Below are 19,400 nucleotides of genomic sequence, written 5' to 3'. Positions count from 1 at the left end.
GCAACAATACGAAGGAATAGCTCGGAGATGCGAGGATCTTGATATTGTTCGTGTGGGGTCACCACAACAATGAGAATTCCATGTATTAGAAAGATTGGAAATATTATGGAAATGTTAAGAGACAATTGTAATGGAATAAGTAACCGAACTTGGACATTATATTGTGAAGGTCTGCTGTACCCCAAACAGGATGAAGAGCGCTATTTATTTCATGGCTCCCCCCCCCCCCCCCATAACGATCCCACACCTCCAAAGTCAATGCTCCTGATAAATGTTGCTAATACACCCTTACTCGCTTATCAACGTTTAGGCGCGCTACCGTTATTATGGGAGATGGAAGAAAGATGAGAAGTGGAGAGGATCATTCCTTGCCAAGCAAGATTTGAAGCTGTGACGGGCACTATCAAAAGCAATACCTCATGTTATAGACAGGAACATTTACCAATTTTTCGGAGTTACTACATACTTTTGAACCAAACAGACGTTCAAGATTAAGGCCACGCTATTAATTTTATGAAAAACTCAGACCCCTTAATTTTCTTCGGGGCCACGAAAGACAATTAGAAGGATACATGGCACGCCAATACACGCCCAACATTCACTGTATTACACAACTCACAAACTCCCTTTTCCTCACAAATGCTCTGCCATATAGTCTCCCAAGATCATCCAATCTGGAATGTCCGGCATTGCCCCAATCACATCACCACCACCCCTCGTTTGAAATGGCCACTCAGGCAAAGGGCCTTCGTTGATGGAGTCGGATATTTGGTCAAGGTTTGGAAGGTTTGGGGTCATTAGCCCTCTCTGTTCGTCCTTGTTTTGCTGACCTACTAGTTGCGTTCTTAACGACGTTCTGCTTTGTGTGGGATGCCCTTCATTCGCTTGGATTTTGCTTTCTTGGGGCATGGCCAAATTCCCGAAGTTCATTGCCTCGTCTCCTGATGAGCAGCCAAAATCAAGAATCTCCCACATGAGACCCTCGTCTTCTGCGGACATTCTAGGCATATTCGAAGGAGTTGGCATTTTGGATAAAGCACCCGAGAAACCCTCCTGATTATAATAGAGTGACCCATAGTTTTGATGACGGGCAGCAAGTTCATTGACTTTGTTAACCTTGACGGAGAAAATAATCAGCAATTTGATTCCCTATTTTGTTAGCAGACTTACCAGGACGCTCATATTTTCCCAATACACAGACAGCTCTGTCATGAAGTCGACAAGGATTCGAAATTCTTTATTTAGCAGAAGAGCAATTTGCGGGTTTTTGCTGCCAGTATGCTCAAGTTGGATTGTTGCTGCGATCGCAGCCAAATACCCCAGAAAAGGATCACAGGTCTCAAAGTTGACCTCTGACATTTCCCTTATGAGCCGAACTATCCATCGAGAGTGGAGGAGTGATGTCTCGAACGACTTTTGCAGAAATGTTGCCGAGAGATTCCCGTTAAAGTTGCGAAGCTTGGTCATGATCACGAATGGGTGGTGCAGCAGACACTGGATTGAATGGAAAAGGAATTGGACACACACCCAGGTCGAGAGGTATGTACGTGGTTGTGGATCTTCTCGGGCGCGCCTTTTGAAATCAACGTTTATATATCGATGGGCGTCTGCAAAATGTGTTTCAAATTGCAACCATTCTGATTCGAGAATCGCGAGAGCTGATCCCGTTTGCCAGGGAGGTAGCGAGCTCTCGGCAAATGGTTCAAAGACATACTCCGTGGCTTTCCCCCATAAAGAGTACAGCCTCAAGAGACATGCGAGAATGCCATAATCAACTTTCTGCCCTTGTTTTCCCGGACCATCATGTAAAGACCCCTGGGCCAGGGACTCATTATCATGGAACAGTGCTTTTGTCTCTGGGGAAGGAAATGGAAGTGTGAATTGCTTGTCTGAGAGTGACAGTGAATAATTTCGGGAAGCACTATAAGTGCGATCGAGCATAAAAAATGCCCAAGTAATGCGCTTTCTCGTTTCGATCTCCAGGTCATTCGAGAGATACGAGTCCTTTGCTTTATTTAACCCCACTGATTGAATCGCACGTAATCCAAGGGCAACCGACGCATATGCTCGATGAGCATTTCCATCAGCAAAATCGACCTGGGCCATGAGGAATGTACCCTGGAGAAATGAGAGACCCATCTTGCCATCTTTGTATTGATTTGACAAGAGGTTCCAAGCTTTCTCCGCGAATATTCTTACTTGTGGTGTATTCTCATGCAAAGATCCACGAGATCGTCGAGGTAGGCGGGAAGTGAGGGCAACTAATGGAAATGCGACCTCCGGTGGTAACGAGCTCGTATATCTGAGCAACCACTTTTTTGAAAAAAGACAATATGGCTGGTCATGGAAGTAGGTAAGGAAGGTCTCCACTTCTTGCTCGATAAATGCAATTGGAAGACCACTTCTATTTCATTTTCATTAGGATATTTGTGATGACCAATGAGCGGAAAATGCAAACATACTCTTGTGAAGACAGCGAGTGATTCTCTGGGCAATCTATTATTTCGAAGTCGTCATAAGAAGCCTCTTGCAGCTCGCGATTATCATTGAGCTGGTTATCACTGGATACTTCACGTAACGAATTAGACCTTGGTAAGGCTTCTCTGTAGGATTCGAAATTTTTTTTGATTAGCGACTTCCAGGGCTTAGATACGAAGTGTTTTCCATACTGGAGTAAAAGTGCCATCATGTCTAGTCTTTCTTCGATGCGCTGAAGCCTCCCTGAGCTCGACCCAGAGCTCGAGATATCCCCTTGGGTCTGATAAATTTAGCATAGTCCCAAACGTCACCTCAAGTCTAATGAGCCGACTAGGATAGAAAGCAGGAATACCTCATCGATGCTGTGTTGCGTCTCCTGGCTTTGCACAGGAACCGAAACCGAGTGGTTATTTACACGGGATGCCTGCGGTCCGTATGAGCAGCGTTGCCCTAGCCTATGGCACAGCGAGCATGCCGGCTTCTCGCCTGGGCAACGCGCCTTCTTCCGACTATCAAAGTCGCATATTAGAAATGGAAAGTCGGCAATCGGGTACTCTGACCGTTTCAGGATCTTCTTTTATCGGGGGCTTGGCACCTACCGACAAGGACCACAAGCTTGCCGGGTTCTCTTTAAAGAAACTTTGTGTATGGAGTAGTTATCGCCCATTGAGCTCATACTAGTCAAATTGGGCTTAAAAATGCCTACATACATGTATGTAGGTAAGTGTTAACTATCTCGATCAAGACAGAAAATGTCAATAGGTCCCGTGCGGGGTACAGCTGGTACACCTCTTGGCGAGTGCCCATATATCAACTCTGCAATTTACATACATTTCCATCTCCAGTTCCTACAGCGTAACACAATGAATGTCAGTAATTCCCCTAATTTCAAGTCAGAGAACAGAACCGTTCAAGGTTGCATCTGCAGAAGAGAACGGCCTTGATCGGCCATTTGATAAACTCATGTGCCGCTCATGTGATCGGCTGAGACCTTATGCGGGGAAGTGCCTTTAGCCTATTCGTCCAAAAATCATTTGATATCTGGTTTTGACCAAGTTAGGTAAATATAAATATCCAATTTTGGGGTTTGAGCCTAAACCTCGTAACAGCAATGCATCACGGCCTAGCCTGTTTTAGAATATCGAGTGTTTATCTGCATACCCTCCGAACATTGAAACGATGCAGTACATGTATGCATACTTTCTCTTCTTGATTTCACAAGCCCGGCAGGAAACCCGACCACCCGAGTGGCGTTCACCCAGCGCGGTAATTGCAGCCGTCATCCGATTTCCCTTTGATCGTCATGGTCTAGCACGGTCTACCGGGTGTTAAAAACGGGTTGGGCGATGAACGGCTTAGCCTCCGCCCCGATCCTGTGATCGGTCGAACCCTGTAGATTTCATATCCTCATGGGGAAGTATGAACTCATGATCATGGTACCTGTCATTGGGATCGAAATGCTCTGTGCCTATATTAAGGAACTCACCTTCTGTTCTAAATGGCAGAATTGACAGAGTTTCAAGAGCAGTAAACACTGGATTACATTCCCCAATTGGTCTTTCTGCATAGCACTTGCCTTCTAACCTTTAAAATGTCGATGCTCAAGAATTACTTCGGACTTGGGGAAACAGAGACACGTCCCACCCCTACCGACGCCAATTTCCCAGTTCACCCTCTCCCTACCTCATGGTATTCTTCGCAGGATATTCATGAATTTGAGCGACGCGCCATCTTCTGTCGGAAATGGCTTCTGACCACACACAAGCTCCGTTTCCCCAAAACAGGCGACTGGCTCCGATACGAAATCGCCGGGTACGCTTTTATTTTAGTGAAAGATCGCGAGGGAAATATCAATGCTTTCCACAATGTCTGTCGACACCGTGCGTTCCCAGTGGTTACCGAAGAGGGTGGCACCTCCAGGATTTTCTCTTGTCAATATCACGGATGGTCCTATGGCCTTAACGGCAAACTTGCCAAAGCACCCGGGTACCAAGAGGTGGAAGGTTTCGACAAGAGCAAAAACGGCCTTCTTCCGATCCACGTTCATATTGATGTCAACGGTTTTGTCTGGCTCAATCTAGATGCCGGCGACAAGCCCGAGATCTCGTGGGAAGATGACTTCAAAGGAATCGACCTACAGCCACGTTTCAAGGATTTTAACTTCGAGGACTATAACTTCGATCACACCTGGGAAATAAGTGGAGAGTACAACTGGAAGATTATGGCAGACCACTATAACGAATGGTACACTCCCTCGATTTCCACTCTCGGCTCATACGCCGTGGATACCAAAGACGGCAAATCCACACCCGAGGAGATTGCCAATGAGCTGAAGACTGCCACCAGTTACTATTTCCCCAATGCTGCTATGACCGTCTTGTGGGTAGAATTGTCTCCCAATGTAATCCTATTGATGCTAATTGTGTACGCAGGCCGCACTACTTCTTCATGCAGCGACTCGTGCCTACGGGCCCCACCACATGCTCAGTGCGCTATGAGGTCTACCGTAACAAGAACTCTAGCGATGAAGAGTTTGAAATCATCAACGAAACGTACAAGGGTATTATTTCCGAAAACAAAGATCTCTGTGTCGAGACACAAAAGACTCTAAACACAGGGGTCTCTGCACATGGCCAACTCCACCCCACGGAAGAGGGGTCGGTCTACTTCCAGACTGTGGTTCGTCACCTGATCGCAGAGCACCATAAGCGGGAAGAGGATGCAGGGGAGCAGATTTGGCCTGCACGACAAAGACTCCCCAGGGAAGAGGCAGTCAGCAAAGAGGATATGGACTTTTGCTCCAAGTTGACAAGTAATGACACATCGGCTTTGACTTCGGGGGGATGTTGTGGAGGAGGATGTGGAGGTGGACCTCCCACTGTGGCAGCAACGGCACCTGAGACTATGGTGGTTTAATGATTTCCATAATATCCATTTTTTTTAGTTAACATTTCATTTTAATCGTTTTTTTAGCTTTCATTTGTTCTTATTATGAAGATGGCATGATTTGTTACATGCAACCATGGATATCAGCGTTTGATCACGAGACAGGTTATATTGAACGAAGGTCATATGAACAGTTTTATTCTCTACAAAGATCCCAAGATTACTATAAAAAGACACAGACCAATTATATAGCAAGCTGTAGTATTATACTTCTGGATGATAAGCCATGCAGGCCATATCGAACTACGGAGTAGTTTACGGCCTCGTTCATACAGAAACTCAATAATAGCAAAGATAAAGAATCAAGAATCACCCGGATCATTTAACCTTTTTCAGTATAAATTTCATGTTACATGCACGGTCCATGCACATCAGATTCTAGATTAGGTCGAATGGGGGGACTTATAAGGCGGGGGGAAAAGAGGAGAAAAGGAGATAATCCTCAAAGAAACGGTCTGTTCCCCCTTCGATTATTCCAAGAGGGTCTGGATTTTGAACGTGCGTAAACTCATTATCTCTCTCTAATTATCCCCTAAATATCTCCTAAATATCCCCTAAATATTCCCCCTCTTTTAATCTGGTCATGACGATCCCCTCTATCTCCATCTATCCCATCTATCTTAAAACTAAACCGCTATCAATACCCCGCTAAATCCGCATCCCCCTTTTTTTAATTTTCCCTTCAATGATGCCACGAGAGAGCGCTCGCGGAAGGCTGCGTTCCCACGAGGCCTGTCTTAACTGCCGGTAAGGCAAATACATTGTCTATCTGTGGGGGTGGAACTGATCTCCATACAGAAGAAAGAAGACCCGATGTCCGGCCGAGAAACCGTCCTGCTCAAGCTGTGTCCGCCTAAATCAGCCATGCCTTTACACCTCAATACCCAGAGGGTCCCGGGGAGGGCAGTCTGTATGTGCTGGCTTGTGCGCTGTCAGTGACCAATCATTGACTCATTTTTCTTCTTTTATACAGGACGACAGGCTAGCATTCCTTGAAGAGAAGGTAAACCTCATCCTGAGTGGCAGACCAACTCAAACACTTGCATCAGAAAAAGCACAGGAGATAGGAAATGCAATTTCAGAAACATGCTATCCTGCCACAACACGTCCACCATCCATTGAACCAAGCACAATCAATGACCCATTCTTCCTCGCGTTTGGCTACGAGGACTCGAGCTCTCAGCCGTCATCATCTGCGATCGCCAAAGCTATTGATCTTTACTTTGAATATTGCCATCGACAGCCGATTTGGTGTTTTGATCGTGAAGAGGTCTCAGACCCAAGTCATCTGTCAGAGGAGCTCGTTTGTTGCCTACTCGCCTTGACCTCACGATTCTCAAGAGATCGTGACCATTTACAACATTATGGAGATAGTGCAAGAAGCCTGGTCATGCTTCGTATGGCCAACGGCACAGTGGAACTTGAAACCATTGAGAGTCTTTGTCTGCTCTCTTATTCCTCTTTTCTAGGTATGAGCCTTGGCCACCAAGTAAAGAGACTTCAAATGCTGATTTTATTCTAGATGGAGATATACACCTCGGTCGCTTCCATCTCGGTCTTGCTCTACATCTTTGCCGGTCGGCAACGCTGGACCTCGAATCGAGTCATACCGGCGAAGGCCCCATGGCCGAGCGAAAGAAGCGTCTATTCTGGAGTCTGCAATGTCTGGAGCAGTCTTACGGGCAGCAAAATGGGTTTCTCTGTATCCCATCAGAGGTTATGCGCACCTTCTATATTGCCTCAAGTAGCGACCGCGCAAAACAAGATGGGACGGAGGCGAAACCTCCACCACTGCCGACAGATGATCTTGGTTGCTCGAAACCATCTGATATAGGGATTTGGAGCCTAGCAGCCCACTTTGGTTGGGTCTGGAGCAGAGTGCGCACATATGTCTCCGATTGTGCTCGAAATAGGCTCAAAGAACCCTGGCGACACGATTCCATGTACGCCATGGTGCTCTCCGACCTTACAGAAATTGAGAACAAGCTTTCCCAGTGCCATCGATATGATTCGGTCAAATTTTACGAGCGAACAGCAGAGGAGCTGAGATCGAGCCGAAACTACTGGACCCCATGGCTGAAGCTACAGTTCACTTACCATTGCATTTTGACGGTTCTGAACCATCCCTTCCTCTACATTGTAGCATCACAATACAACGACAATCTGGCAATCCCGAACGCTTTCTGGAGACGGTCATCCGAGTTGGTCTTGTTACACGCTACCTGGCTTGTCCGCATGATAGACATGGTATCGGAGAAGAAGATGCGACTGATCGATCCGTTCTTCGGACACGCTGCCGCCATTGCAGCTACAGTGCATCTGTACTACTGCTGTGCTGCGGATCCCCGACTAAAGTACAAATCCAAGGTTGATTTCACAAAATGCCGAAGGTTCCTGAAGAGTTTTGTGTCCTTTTCGCCTGCTTGTGGAATCTTGGTAGGGCTCATGAAACCAAAAAGCTGCTTCCAATGCTAACAAATGCGCAGGATCAAACGCTGGACAAGATGACTCGAATTGCTTCCGGTTCGGAAAATATCGATCATGATTGGGAACCCGAGAAGATTCATCTCAGTATACCGTTAATGTGGGATGTTCTTCAAGTCAACTGTAAACCCAAGCCACACGAAGTGTCGACGGGTGGCTTGCTACATCCATCGTTGACCCCAACCGTCTCTACGGAAGAGGAGGAGGACAGCCCTGCCTCTACTTTAGAGGTTATTGTTGCAATGTCCCCGATTGTCACAGTTAACACTGCGGATGGTGGTCAAGCTGCCCACATTCCACCTACGATGCCGCACATATCTTCCACCCCAGCTTCTTCTGACCTCGATCTTGGTGAGAAACTCGTTGCGCCCGCTGACAGTTTAATGACCAATACCCCCTGGCTATGGACGGATCCCTCGCAATTTGTTGATATGGAGAACAATGTGGGATATCCAGATTCCGAATCCGCTCTCGGAAACATTGACGGATTTTCGACTTGGTGGGACTTTGGAAACTTATAGGAGTAATACGTTCATTGACTTCTACTGCGGCGTTACTGTCTTCTCAGGCCGTAACTCTCGTCTCAATCCCCCACACTTATCTTTTGCCCACAGCCCCTATGCGGAAATACCCTTGTGCGGAAACACTCCTAACAAAGCCCAGATGAAAACTTGATGCCCACGCGTTCCCAAACAAGTTATGCCGGTGCGACCGTCCTCAACTTCTCCTGCAAGGCAGAAAAGTTCCGTTCCATAGCGGTTTCGGTAAACTGAGCCCCAGTCACCATCGGATACTTCTTCGAGGGCCCCTGGATCAAAGAATCCTTACAGGGCTGATTGAAGTAAGCAATGCTGTATCGGTCGCCATAATAATCACCGGGCTCAGAAGGGGCCTTGACGCGATGAAAGGTTGACTTGAACCTGTCATCCGACCAGGACATGAGTAAATCGCCAATATTGCACACGATCTCGCCAGTCTTGGCCTTCACCTTGGTCCATTCGTCCCCAATACCAAACTCTGTCACCACCTCGCGACCGGGACAGATTTCCAGCCCATCCTGGCCGTCCCTTTGGAAAAGTAAAGTCAAAAAGTCCCAATCGGCATGTGCCCCTGCGCGATGATAAACCTTGCCGTCGGAATTTTCCGGCAAGGCAAAGTAATGGAGTAGACGCATAGTGGTTTGGGAGTTCGGTCGTGAGATGCTGTGACACTCGATGAAGAATCTTTCAGGGAATCCCAGGCCCCGTGCAAAGCATCGCATCAAACATTCCGATACTTGTTGGACGCGGTCCATAAAATCGAGAGAGGCGGGCCGGAAACCAGGCAGGTCGTCGTACTTGACCCATAGGTCATTCATATTCTCGCCAAATTGCAACTGGTAGGACTCTTTACTATCGGGCTTTCCGGTAGACGGTCGGATTTGTGAGTTCTTTTCCCATCCCACATTGTTTGCATTCCACGGTACAGTGGCTTTGACTTCGTCCGGTAGATCGAAGAAACTTTTCGATGTCGCAAACATGGATTCAATATCTTCTTTGGAAATTCCGTGACCGATCAAGGTGAAAAATCCGACATTCTCGGCGGCTTGAATCAGTTGATCAGTGATTTCATCGATGCGAGCTTCGAAATCATGCATCGAGATACGTGGAATGACTCGATCGACGTATCGGGTTTGAGATGCCATGTCTCTTAAAAGTCTAGGAACTTTGCGATGTGCAAATAGTAAAGTATAAAGGCTTTTATAGGTCATTCGGTGTCACACGCACTTGTCACACCGTACAATATACTTTGATCCTGCGGGGGAGGGTTCGGCCGACCTGATAAGAATGGCGTCGAGGGTTGCACTGAGGGTAAAAATTAAAAGGGAAGTTGATGTAGAGAATCATGTCACTGTCAAACGTTTTAGTTAGATTATTACCGTTTTATCTGTTGAAAGATAGATGCCTTTCCTTACTAATTCCAAACCAAAACCTGCAGGGATGTCCGCGGGGATGCCTCCTCTAGGGATGTATTCTGCGCTCTCTAATAGGCCAGAATGATGGTCGAATTAGTTCAGCTCGATAAGATATTGCCAGGTGCATTCCTAACATGAACTCCGGAATTCACCGAAAGCACCCTTGAAAGGTCAAGACAAGATTCCTCTATTTAGAAATCAGAAATGGTACGTTGTGCACTCGGCCAAGTACCGAATTCTCACAATGCTTGGAGCTCAATGGTGTAATCTCGGACTGAACGCTGCTCAGGTGGATTGGGATTGCTTTTGGTATCAAATTATCTCTATTCAATATGTCCAGATCTTTATTAAATGCCATATACGCAAAAGAAAAATGGGCCAGCGCTTGGTGCCAAAATAGATAGTGCGTTTGGGCGCAAACCTTTGAGCCAATGGAGTGTAAGCTTGATTCAATAATACCAGAGTTAGGCTTTATTCAACCTTGCGCACTTGCGTCACAGGTGAACGATATACTCGGCGGCCATGCACAATGTACAAAACAATTGCAAAGATGACCACGGCTCCGAAGACAAGGATAGACCAATTCATATCCACCGGGGTCGGGTTATTGGCAGTTGGGAAGAAGGTGAAAATGATGGCAAAGCAAAGCCAAGCCAGTGAGAAGACATTGATCGGCAACCCGAAGATACCGAGTGAAAAGCGCGAAGGGGGAATACCACCCGGCTGAAAACGGACCCGAATGACAGCGGCAATCGGCAAGATGTAAGTGGTGAAAAGTGCAGCGATCATCACGGATGCGACAGCGTTGAACGCGGCCGTAGATCCGATGTTGATCAAGCTCAGCAGCACGGTAATAATGGTCGATACCAACACGGAGCAGATGGGGATTTGAGAGTGTCGGTTCACGTGAGCCAGATGCTTAGAGAACGGCAAGGCATCATCGCGGGCAAAAGCAAAGGTCTGGCGAGAGACTGTCGCAAGAATACCGATGGCGCTGCAGACTTCCATCACAAGTATGATAGCAGCCACACCATTGGTGGCAGCCACGGAGCCGGTGGCATGATTAACTGCCGGGAGGAAGGAGAATCCACTCGCCGGGGCGAGCACATCCTTTAAGTCTCCCATCTTATATAGCAAGGTAATTAGCATAATGAAGCCGAGACCGCCGTTGATCAAAGCGGTCGAAACCATACACCACGGGACCACCAAGGCAGCATTCTGGACCTCCTCGGCTAATAGATGTTAGCCATCGTCGCGAATGAGGAGAGATATGGCGTTTGACTTACCCATATGTGTAGCAGCATCCGGGCCTGTCCAGGAGAATATCGGAGTCAGCTGACCCACCAGACACGCGAGTCCCATGCTCGGCCATTCCCCAGAGTTTGTGAACTCCTTCCAGACAGAATCCCCAGAGGCCTGTCCAGGAGACATGACCCACATCAGGACAACGACAACGACGAAACCGAAGATGTGAATGGCGAGGATGAGGCCCTCCATGGGAGGGAGAATCTTGTAGCCCCAGGTATTTACCACAGTTCCGACGGCGGCGATAGCGATGGTCAGCAGTGTCCCATGCCAGCGCTCAAAGCCGTACACCCAACCGGAGGGATCCGAGTAGTTGAAGACGAGTAGTCCTTGAATCAGAGTACCGCAGAGGTAGCAAATACTAGCAAAAGCAGCTTGCCAGCCTAGCACCGAAAGCCATCCTAGAACCGAATTAGCGCTGGAGATCGTCGGATTGTAATTCGACGAGTGGACTAACCGGTGAGATAGCTCAAGAATCGTTGACATCTCGGCCAGGCGAATTCACTGACCCAGTGGTATTGTCCACCGGATGTTGGGGAGCTGGCTAGTCAATTTCCATGCGCGACATGCAGGTCGAACCGAACTTACATGGAGGCGATCTCGGCCATGGAGATCACGGCGGAGAAAAATCCCACAAACGATCCAATATATACATAGACCATACCGGCTCGTCCGCCATCGGTCAGGCCGTAGGTACTCGTGCTGCGCATTCCCCATTATTCCCGGTGTTCTCTCGTAGTATCGCGCGTCCAAACTCACAGCAGAATCGACTCCCATGTGGCCATCAATGTCGTCGTGAAACCTAAGATCGAGTAAAAACGGAAGTTTCTCTATCGCTGATCAGTATTGGGTCCAGTTCGGGGCAAGGCGCAACTCACTTTGAACTGTTGGGTCTTTCCTAGGCGCTGCATGTCCCAATCATCCTGGTCGGTCGCGTCGATGCCGACGTCCTGGGACACCATATTCTTGTCCAATTCTCCCTTCATATCGACGCGCGTGAGTGTACAGCAAAGAAAAAGGGGAAAACGCGATCAGACTAAGGCCAAGGGGCCCCCGGAGAAGGTCATAATCAAAGGGGGGAGGAAGGGAAGAAAAGCCCGAAAGTGGAGCCGAAGAAGAAGTTTATTTGGTCCCAGTGACGCATGTGCAGGTACTATGTTATGTACATACAACAGTTGTATGTACCTTTATTCTACCCCGTAGGACTATATTGTACTATTATAGAGAATATATCAATATAACATATAATATATCATTTTTATTCCAGAATCACACATTCTTCGTATGAATTTCAAAGGTTACCAAATATGGAGTAATGGAAAAAATGGAGTACAAAATATATACTCGAATATGATTCGATACTCGTGGTTATTAACTTTAGAGCCAGGTTTCTTCGGTGCACAAACCGCTAGAGGTCAGAGCCCAATAATGTTACATATGTAAATGTCTCATATTTATGAATTCGAAATACAGGGTTGTCTCTGTACATCCTTGTCAACTTCAATGTTGTTATAAGGATGCGCTAAATTTGTAGATATGTACAATATTGTACTTTGTACTCCGTAGTTCAAGACGGTCGCATAATATTTGATATCCACAAATAATTAATACTACTAGCCCGAGAACAATAAGGTTTGGTTCACATCGAATTTAAAATAGGATTCAATAGTGTTAGATTCGATATTCCACAATAAAATAATATGTATCCGACCACCTACAACATACATCATAGTACGGAGTACCTACAACATAGGTATACTAGTTACCTCGTGCGAAATATATTGTTTTTGCCGGCCTTTCCGGGTCAAATATATTTCAGTTGGATATCCTTCTAATGTTCCTCAACTTCTTCGAGCTATTCCACCAATATAATATCCATACTGATAGCCTTTAAGCTTTCATTTAGAGTTGTATATGATTCTAGATATATGTATAGAGTAGGTAAACTTGAGCCGAAAGTTGATTATAGTTACCTGTTATTCCGTCTATGGTTATGTATTTCATTGGCGTTCTCTACTTCGTGTGGCTTGCTACATACTATGTAGGTACTCCGTACTAGTACATAATATATACTCCATATTCCGTAATGATATTGAGAGATCTCTAGGCTGGCTGATAGTATAATTTAAGTTTTTCCTTAACCCAAGTTGTTAGAATCATTCGGTAACAGGGCTAGATAGAATGAATCTTGGAATGATATGTTCTCTCAGCTAAGCCAATACGGTGCCCATGCAAGTCACGGGGTTACGCTTCTTTATGTTCCCGACCATTTCCCCAAAGATGCATTTGTCAAGGTTGGGTTGGAATATGGAGATGAAACCACTTATATATATGTGGCAATATGATATTCCATACGGAGTATTAGCCACCGTGTTCTCACTGAAAGCTGAAGGAACTAGGTCCTACATATATATATACAAGGGCATTCTTCGAGCCGTTCTCAAGGTTCAAAGATAAACCCCCTATATGTTGTATGTAATCGTGCCAAGCACCCAACATCTGCCGAAATACATCCCCACGCGTGGGCCCATCTAGTGAATGACGAACACTCCACAACCTCTTGGCGTCAAATTACGGAGAATTATATGAATTGCGCGTCTTTTTTTTGGACCTACGTATGTTGCACCTATGTTCTAACCTTTCTTTAGATGAATTCGCCTGTTTAATATCCCGTTGTCTTGGGACTAAACTAAATGCAGACATTAAGACCGATTTCCGGAGGTTTTGCGAGAAGGAGAGGGGCAAAGAGATCGGCAAAAAAACGGTAGACTTGTGACTGAACTACAAAAGTATATTGCTGATGAATCCTTTCCCAACATACTACAATAATTAATAGCCATGGAGGAAACATTGAATTCTCTTATCTGATCCTAAGATTTAGCCGAACCGCCACACATTAGCGCCACATCCCAGTACTTTGATGACGACGCGTGGGGCTGATGGCGTTGCCCTTCCCTAGAAGATCTTGGAGCCTTTCTTCTCACTGGATGGTTGATGGCTCGTCATTTAGCCACGAGGCAATCACCGCTACGTGACCGTCCCGGCAGGTGTTTTCGTCGCTGGTTGGTGCAGACGCGCAACTCTCGAAGGGATCCTGACCCACGGGGAGCTTGGCAGACCATGATATTCCTATGGAAATCAGCCAGCTACCGAATCACCATACGCGTACAAGCTCAGTTCCACTGTTGGTGTCGCCAAGAACGGGTGGTTCCTGCCAACAAGAAGTCTTTCGGATAGACTGCGGGAAATCGACGTTGGAGGGAGGATGTGAAATAAAACCATAGTGTGGGAGCCCCTGTCTCCAACGCAAAAGATTCCTACTGTCTCTCCGCTCGAATCCCTTGTTGCGTCCGTGATGTGCTAATGTTCTTGTGGACTTCTTCTGGCGTGCTTCGCCTGAGCTCTTGGCTTCGCAATGATCGTCTGCATGCCCGCCTTCCCTTCCGACGGATTGCTCTGATTCTCGCCGCCATTGGGGGCTTCATTGTATTCTATCTGTTTGCTATCCCACAGCTTCTCAGATTCCGGTTCCGCGCCGGTTTAAGCTGGTATGATTTAGGAGTTCAAGGGTTCGGTCCAGACCGAACTTACAACTCCTTCGATCAAGAGTCACCCGTTGTCGAAATCACCCCGCCTGGCGCAAAATGCGATCCCCGGTACACATTCCTTGCGCCTCGGGGCGATTCAATTGCCCACCCCGGTCCGATGATCCTGAATCCCGCTGGGGAGCTTGTGTGGACAAAATGGAACGGGGGTACGACACAAGACTTCAAATTGCAGCGGTACAAGGGCGAGGACTACCTCACTTATTGGCAAGGAGACACAGCCGACGGTTATGGACGAGGGTCATGGTACATGGTAGGTAGTACACCGAGCTACCTCACCACAATTCCGGCTCTCTAATTACATTGTCCAATCACAGCTTGATTCAACCTATACCCAGAAGTATGTGGTGTCTCCAATCGGCATATATGACGGCGACCTCCATGATTTCCAAATCACTTCCAACGATACCGCAATATTAATGATTTACGACCCTATCCCGATGGATTTGAGCTCTATCGGCGGCCCAGAGCTGGGATGGATGTATGATGGAATGTTTCAGGAAATCAACCTCGAAACCGGAGAACTGTTATTCCAGTGGCGCGCATCTGGCTTTTACGACCCGAGTGATAGTTATTATCCGATTGGAGATACTGGCCACGGACGGACCTCGGGGTATGACCACTCGCACATTAACAGTGTGGACAAGGATGATCAGGGCCGGTACCTGGTTTCGATACGCCACCTCCATACTGTTGCATGTATAGATGGCACTACTGGTGATGTCCTCTGGTCACTAGGAGGGAAACGGAACAACTTTGCCGATGCTTCCGATCGAGCTGCCACCGATTTCTCTTGGCAGCATGACGCTCGCTGGCAAGGGCCCAACCGCCTCAGCTTGTTCGACAATGCAGCCTACAATAACGACAACCTCTCCGCGGTGAGCCGTGGCATGATCATTGATCTGGATACGAAAGAACAGCAGGCAACATTACTGCAATCCTTCGACCATCCGCATGGCATAATGGCCGTTTCTCAAGGTAACATGCAAGTACTCGACACAGGGAACGTGCTCGTGGGCTGGGGCCACTCTGCAGCCTTCACCGAGTTCTCCTCAGAGGGCGATGTTGTATGTAATGTGCACTTTGGTGCCTCTGCTTTCTTCACATTTGGTCGTGTCGTCTCCTACCGAGTGTTCAAGTTCGACTGGGTTGGTAACCCTCTGACAATCCCCGACACTGCAGTCACACCAGAGAGTGTCTTTGTTAGTTGGAACGGTGCCACCGAGGTAGCAGAATGGCGAGTTGAGGCATGGGACGGCGAAGACCTCAGAAATATGACCTTCACGGCTATCGACCAAGTCCCTCGCGACGGTTTCGAAACCGAAATCCCGCTAACCCCCAAGGTTGATTCATTCTTCCGCCTGCGTGCAATCAATTCAAACGGAGAGAGTCTCGGTGTAACGGAATTACTCCAGCGACTACCAGCGTCATCATCGGAGGGCTCTTCCTATATAAACCCATGGGCCCTGGGGTCCATCATTTTTGTGGTACTTGTCTGCCTTATTTGCGGCGTTCATTTCGCTGTTCACCGTCGACTTCGCCAGGGGTTCGGCTCCAGTGGCCCCTATCAGTTGGTGTCGCACAAGGATGAGAACGAAGGCCATGATGAACATGGTCGTCTACCATTATAGGATGCGGGCGTCCTATATACCCCTTTTGCATGTACATAACTTGATCTGCACATATTTAGGAATGAATTCCTATTCATTTCCTCATTCCCCTTTTTGCGTCCTTGGTTAGTATAAGTTTGTTGCTGAGAATGTGCGAACCATATTCCATCGCTGTTACTTTGAACCCTGTTCATCATATCAATTGCTCGGCAAGGGAGTTAAATATTTCCAAAAGATTGTAGCGTTCACCGTTCCTATGAATTCGACGTGGTGCTACGTGGACAAAAAACTACTCGATAAAACGATACCCTGCAGAAAAGAACATATCCCGAGGATATAACACGTCCACAGGTGCAGGTCGGACAATCTGTCGAATTCAGCTTAGAACGAGGAGGGAAAATCGGGAGTACCTGTGATGTGTTGGATCATGACTGCTAGTTGAGCTAGCTTATGATCTTTACGATGACGGTCACGAAATGATTTATTTATTTCATTTTAATAATGAATTATCCTTCACAAATGACAAAACTGAAGATAAATTTGTAATCGATATTGATCACGGCCGACAATTTACGGCTTAAACAAAGCTGAGCCGAAAAATGTCGGGTTTAGTAATAATCCACGTAGCCCTACCTAGGTAGGTAAAGACCTCTACCTTAGATAACTTTAGTAAACCTTTATGGTATCAAAGGTCTTTCACACCATGGTCATTACAAATTGAATTAATCTCCCATTCGAGGCCTTGCTTGTGAGTAAAATCAATACTTGCTTGACAAATCACAGTGTCTTTCTAATCAGTCAAACTATATCCCTGCAAAGTGTTTCACTTACTTAACATCGCAGTTCTATATACTTAAGCCAGTATAAAAATGAAGAGAGCGGAAGACAATATGAGTGCTTCTCTGTTAACCTTCTTACTTCCATTTACTTTCATCACACCGCACGTTGTACGATTTGCCTCAAAGACACGATAATAAGGCTGCTCTCCTTTCCATTGTGCATCTTCAGCATATTTACATCCCCAAAAGTCACATTAGAATCGCGGGTATGACTGTGCTCAACAATCAACAAGGCGCCACCCGCAACCTGGTTGAGGAGAAACACCACCAAGACAGCTCAATCAGCCCAACAGACGACTCGACCGAGGATTCCAACAATGAAGTCTCTGAAGCTGAGCTAGCTATCACTGAGCCGGAGGCACCGCCGCGAGACATCAATGGCTGGAAGTGGTATTTGACACTGGTCTCCATATTGGCTTCCACCTTCCTATATGCTCTCGACGCGACGGTCGTAGCTGATCTTCAACCTGTCATCGTGCAGGAGCTCGGTGGTATTGAGAAGATACCGTGGTTGAGTGTGGCATTTTTGTTGAGTGCGACGGCCACCAATCTGGTCTGGGGCCGCATGTACGGCCACTTCACTGCCAAGTGGTTTTACATCTTCCATGTGACTATTTTCGAGGTCGGCTCCGCCATTTGCGGTGCGGCTCCGTCTATATATGTCATGATTCTGGGGCGTGCCATCGCTGGGGTGGGAGGCACAGGGCTCTACCTTGGCTGCATGACGCTCATCGCCACCACCACCACAATCGCCGAGCGCCCAATCTATATCTCCTGTACCGGCCTTACCTGGGGTCTTGGGATCGTGTTAGGCCCCGTGATTGGAGGTGCTTTCAGCGAATCGTCCGTGGGATGGCGATGGGCTTTCTACATCAACCTTTTCATTGGGGCAGTTTGCGCACCCGTCTACATCTTCCTGATTCCGAGTAAGGATCCTCGCCCAGGCGCTTCCGCTAAGGAGCGCGTATCTGAGCTCGATTATGCTGGCATCGTGCTGCAAGCTGGCTTGCTGACGGCATTAATCCTTGCTATCAACATGGGTGGGATAGTATATCCGTGGAACTCGGGTCGAATCATCGCGATGTTTGTCGTCTTCGGCGTGCTTTGGATCTTACTTGGCTTTCAGCAAGTATTGGCAATAGGCACCACAGTCCCGCAGCGTATCATCCCAGTGCAGTTCTTAAAATCGCGCACTGTTCTTCTTCTCTTCGGAACGAGCGCGGCAGGTGGCGCATGTGCCCTCGTACCAATCTACATGGTTCCCTTATTCTTCCAGTTCATTCGAACGGATAAGCCACTCGATGCTGGCGTGCGTCTGCTCCCTTTTGTGGTAGTAATGGTGGTATTCGTCTTTGTCAATGGTAATTTGATGGCTAGGCTGGGGCACTATATGCCTTGGTTCCTAGTGGGTGGCTTGTTCACTGTAGCCGGGGCCGCCCTCATGTATACAGTTGGCCAGGACACCTCCGAATCCCAAGTGTACGGCTACACGGTATTGCTCGGTGCTGGTGTTGGTATGTTCCTCCAAGCATCGTTCCCTGTTACTCAGGCCGTTGTGGCTGCAGAGAACATTGCACCGGCGATCGGTTTCATCACGCTGGCGCAGTTCGTGGGTATCACCCTCGCTCTCGCCATCGCAAACGCCATTCTCCTAAATTCCAGCCAGCAAAAGATTCAACAAATATTGCCTAAAGTGCCGGCATCTGAGATCAAACTCGCCATCTTGGGTGCTCATTCGGACCTTGTGCAGAACCTCTCGTTGGACTTGAAGACCCAAGTTCTAGACGCCATTGTTGATGCAATCGCTAAAACCTATATTCTTGTCATCGTAGGCGGAGCTCTCGTCGCCGTTTCAGGTTTGCTCATGCGCCGCCAGAAACTCTTCGGCGCCGGCCCTGGAGTTGTGGTTGCCTGAGTAGTCTACGATCTGTGCTTTCAATGGGAAACGGAGATATCATTCTTTTGACTTTCCTTGTTACAATTTCGATTTGGTTTATTTGAGATTGCGACAATATTGGCCAATATGTGGGTGTTTGTATAAGAAGGTTGATTTTTAAGTCAATTGACTGATCCTCGCACCGGGTACATATATGAGTTCCACTGCAAGGCTGAATCCAAAGTTAGATATATGATGAACTAATCATGGTGCGAATCTTGACTGAGAAACTTCGGTGTATTC

General features: G+C 47.3%; 7 protein-coding genes across 7 annotated transcripts; 4 read left to right on the top strand and 3 right to left on the bottom strand.

The window, feature by feature from the left end:
• Window positions 1-543: 543 nt before the first annotated feature.
• On the bottom strand, window positions 544-3,387 carry N7471_012962 (uncharacterized protein). The gene is made up of 6 exons (XM_057285681.1): window positions 3,078-3,387; window positions 2,831-2,987; window positions 2,670-2,758; window positions 2,463-2,603; window positions 1,171-2,404; window positions 544-1,116 (listed from the first exon to the last, which is right to left on the bottom strand). Exons 1-6 carry the CDS (start codon window positions 3,188-3,190, stop codon window positions 634-636), a joined length of 2,217 nt encoding a protein of 738 aa, XP_057131947.1. The 5' UTR covers window positions 3,191-3,387; the 3' UTR covers window positions 544-633.
• Window positions 3,388-4,069: 682 nt separating this feature from the next.
• On the top strand, window positions 4,070-5,394 carry N7471_012961 (aromatic ring-hydroxylating oxygenase subunit alpha; the record flags this gene model as incomplete). The annotated part of the gene is made up of 2 exons (XM_057285680.1): window positions 4,070-4,857; window positions 4,911-5,394. 2 exons carry the CDS (start codon window positions 4,070-4,072, stop codon window positions 5,392-5,394), a joined length of 1,272 nt encoding a protein of 423 aa, XP_057131946.1.
• A 715-nt stretch (window positions 5,395-6,109) lies between these two features.
• On the top strand, window positions 6,110-8,429 carry N7471_012960 (putative C6 transcription factor; the record flags this gene model as incomplete). Its single annotated transcript, XM_057285679.1, has 5 exons — window positions 6,110-6,171; window positions 6,223-6,334; window positions 6,398-6,893; window positions 6,947-7,860; window positions 7,911-8,429. 5 exons carry the CDS (start codon window positions 6,110-6,112, stop codon window positions 8,427-8,429), a joined length of 2,103 nt encoding a protein of 700 aa, XP_057131945.1.
• Window positions 8,430-8,605: 176 nt separating this feature from the next.
• On the bottom strand, window positions 8,606-9,592 carry N7471_012959 (uncharacterized protein; the record flags this gene model as incomplete). The annotated part of the gene is made up of 1 exon (XM_057285678.1): window positions 8,606-9,592. One exon carries the CDS (start codon window positions 9,590-9,592, stop codon window positions 8,606-8,608), a length of 987 nt encoding a protein of 328 aa, XP_057131944.1.
• Window positions 9,593-10,333: 741 nt separating this feature from the next.
• N7471_012958 (uncharacterized protein) lies at window positions 10,334-12,202 on the bottom strand (the record flags this gene model as incomplete). Its single annotated transcript, XM_057285677.1, has 6 exons — window positions 12,046-12,202; window positions 11,927-11,997; window positions 11,756-11,869; window positions 11,625-11,707; window positions 11,149-11,568; window positions 10,334-11,094 (listed from the first exon to the last, which is right to left on the bottom strand). The coding sequence occupies exons 1-6, from the start codon at window positions 12,151-12,153 to the stop codon at window positions 10,334-10,336; spliced, it is 1,557 nt and encodes a 518-aa protein (XP_057131943.1). The 5' UTR covers window positions 12,154-12,202.
• A 2,328-nt stretch (window positions 12,203-14,530) lies between these two features.
• N7471_012957 (arylsulfotransferase family protein) lies at window positions 14,531-16,403 on the top strand (the record flags this gene model as incomplete). Its single annotated transcript, XM_057285676.1, has 2 exons — window positions 14,531-15,025; window positions 15,090-16,403. 2 exons carry the CDS (start codon window positions 14,531-14,533, stop codon window positions 16,401-16,403), a joined length of 1,809 nt encoding a protein of 602 aa, XP_057131942.1.
• Window positions 16,404-17,429: 1,026 nt separating this feature from the next.
• N7471_012956 (putative MFS drug efflux transporter) lies at window positions 17,430-19,136 on the top strand (the record flags this gene model as incomplete). The annotated part of the gene is made up of 1 exon (XM_057285675.1): window positions 17,430-19,136. The coding sequence occupies one exon, from the start codon at window positions 17,430-17,432 to the stop codon at window positions 19,134-19,136; it is 1,707 nt and encodes a 568-aa protein (XP_057131941.1).
• Window positions 19,137-19,400: the final 264 nt, after the last annotated feature.

The sequence above is a fragment of the Penicillium samsonianum genome (assembly GCF_028829775.1).
Source record: "Penicillium samsonianum strain IBT 33392 chromosome Unknown utg000007l_segment0_segment0, whole genome shotgun sequence".
NCBI classification, from domain to species: Eukaryota; Fungi; Ascomycota; class Eurotiomycetes; order Eurotiales; family Aspergillaceae; genus Penicillium; species Penicillium samsonianum.
The sequence above is the reverse complement of the archived record's forward strand: the minus strand, read 5'-3'. Positions and strand labels throughout refer to the sequence as shown.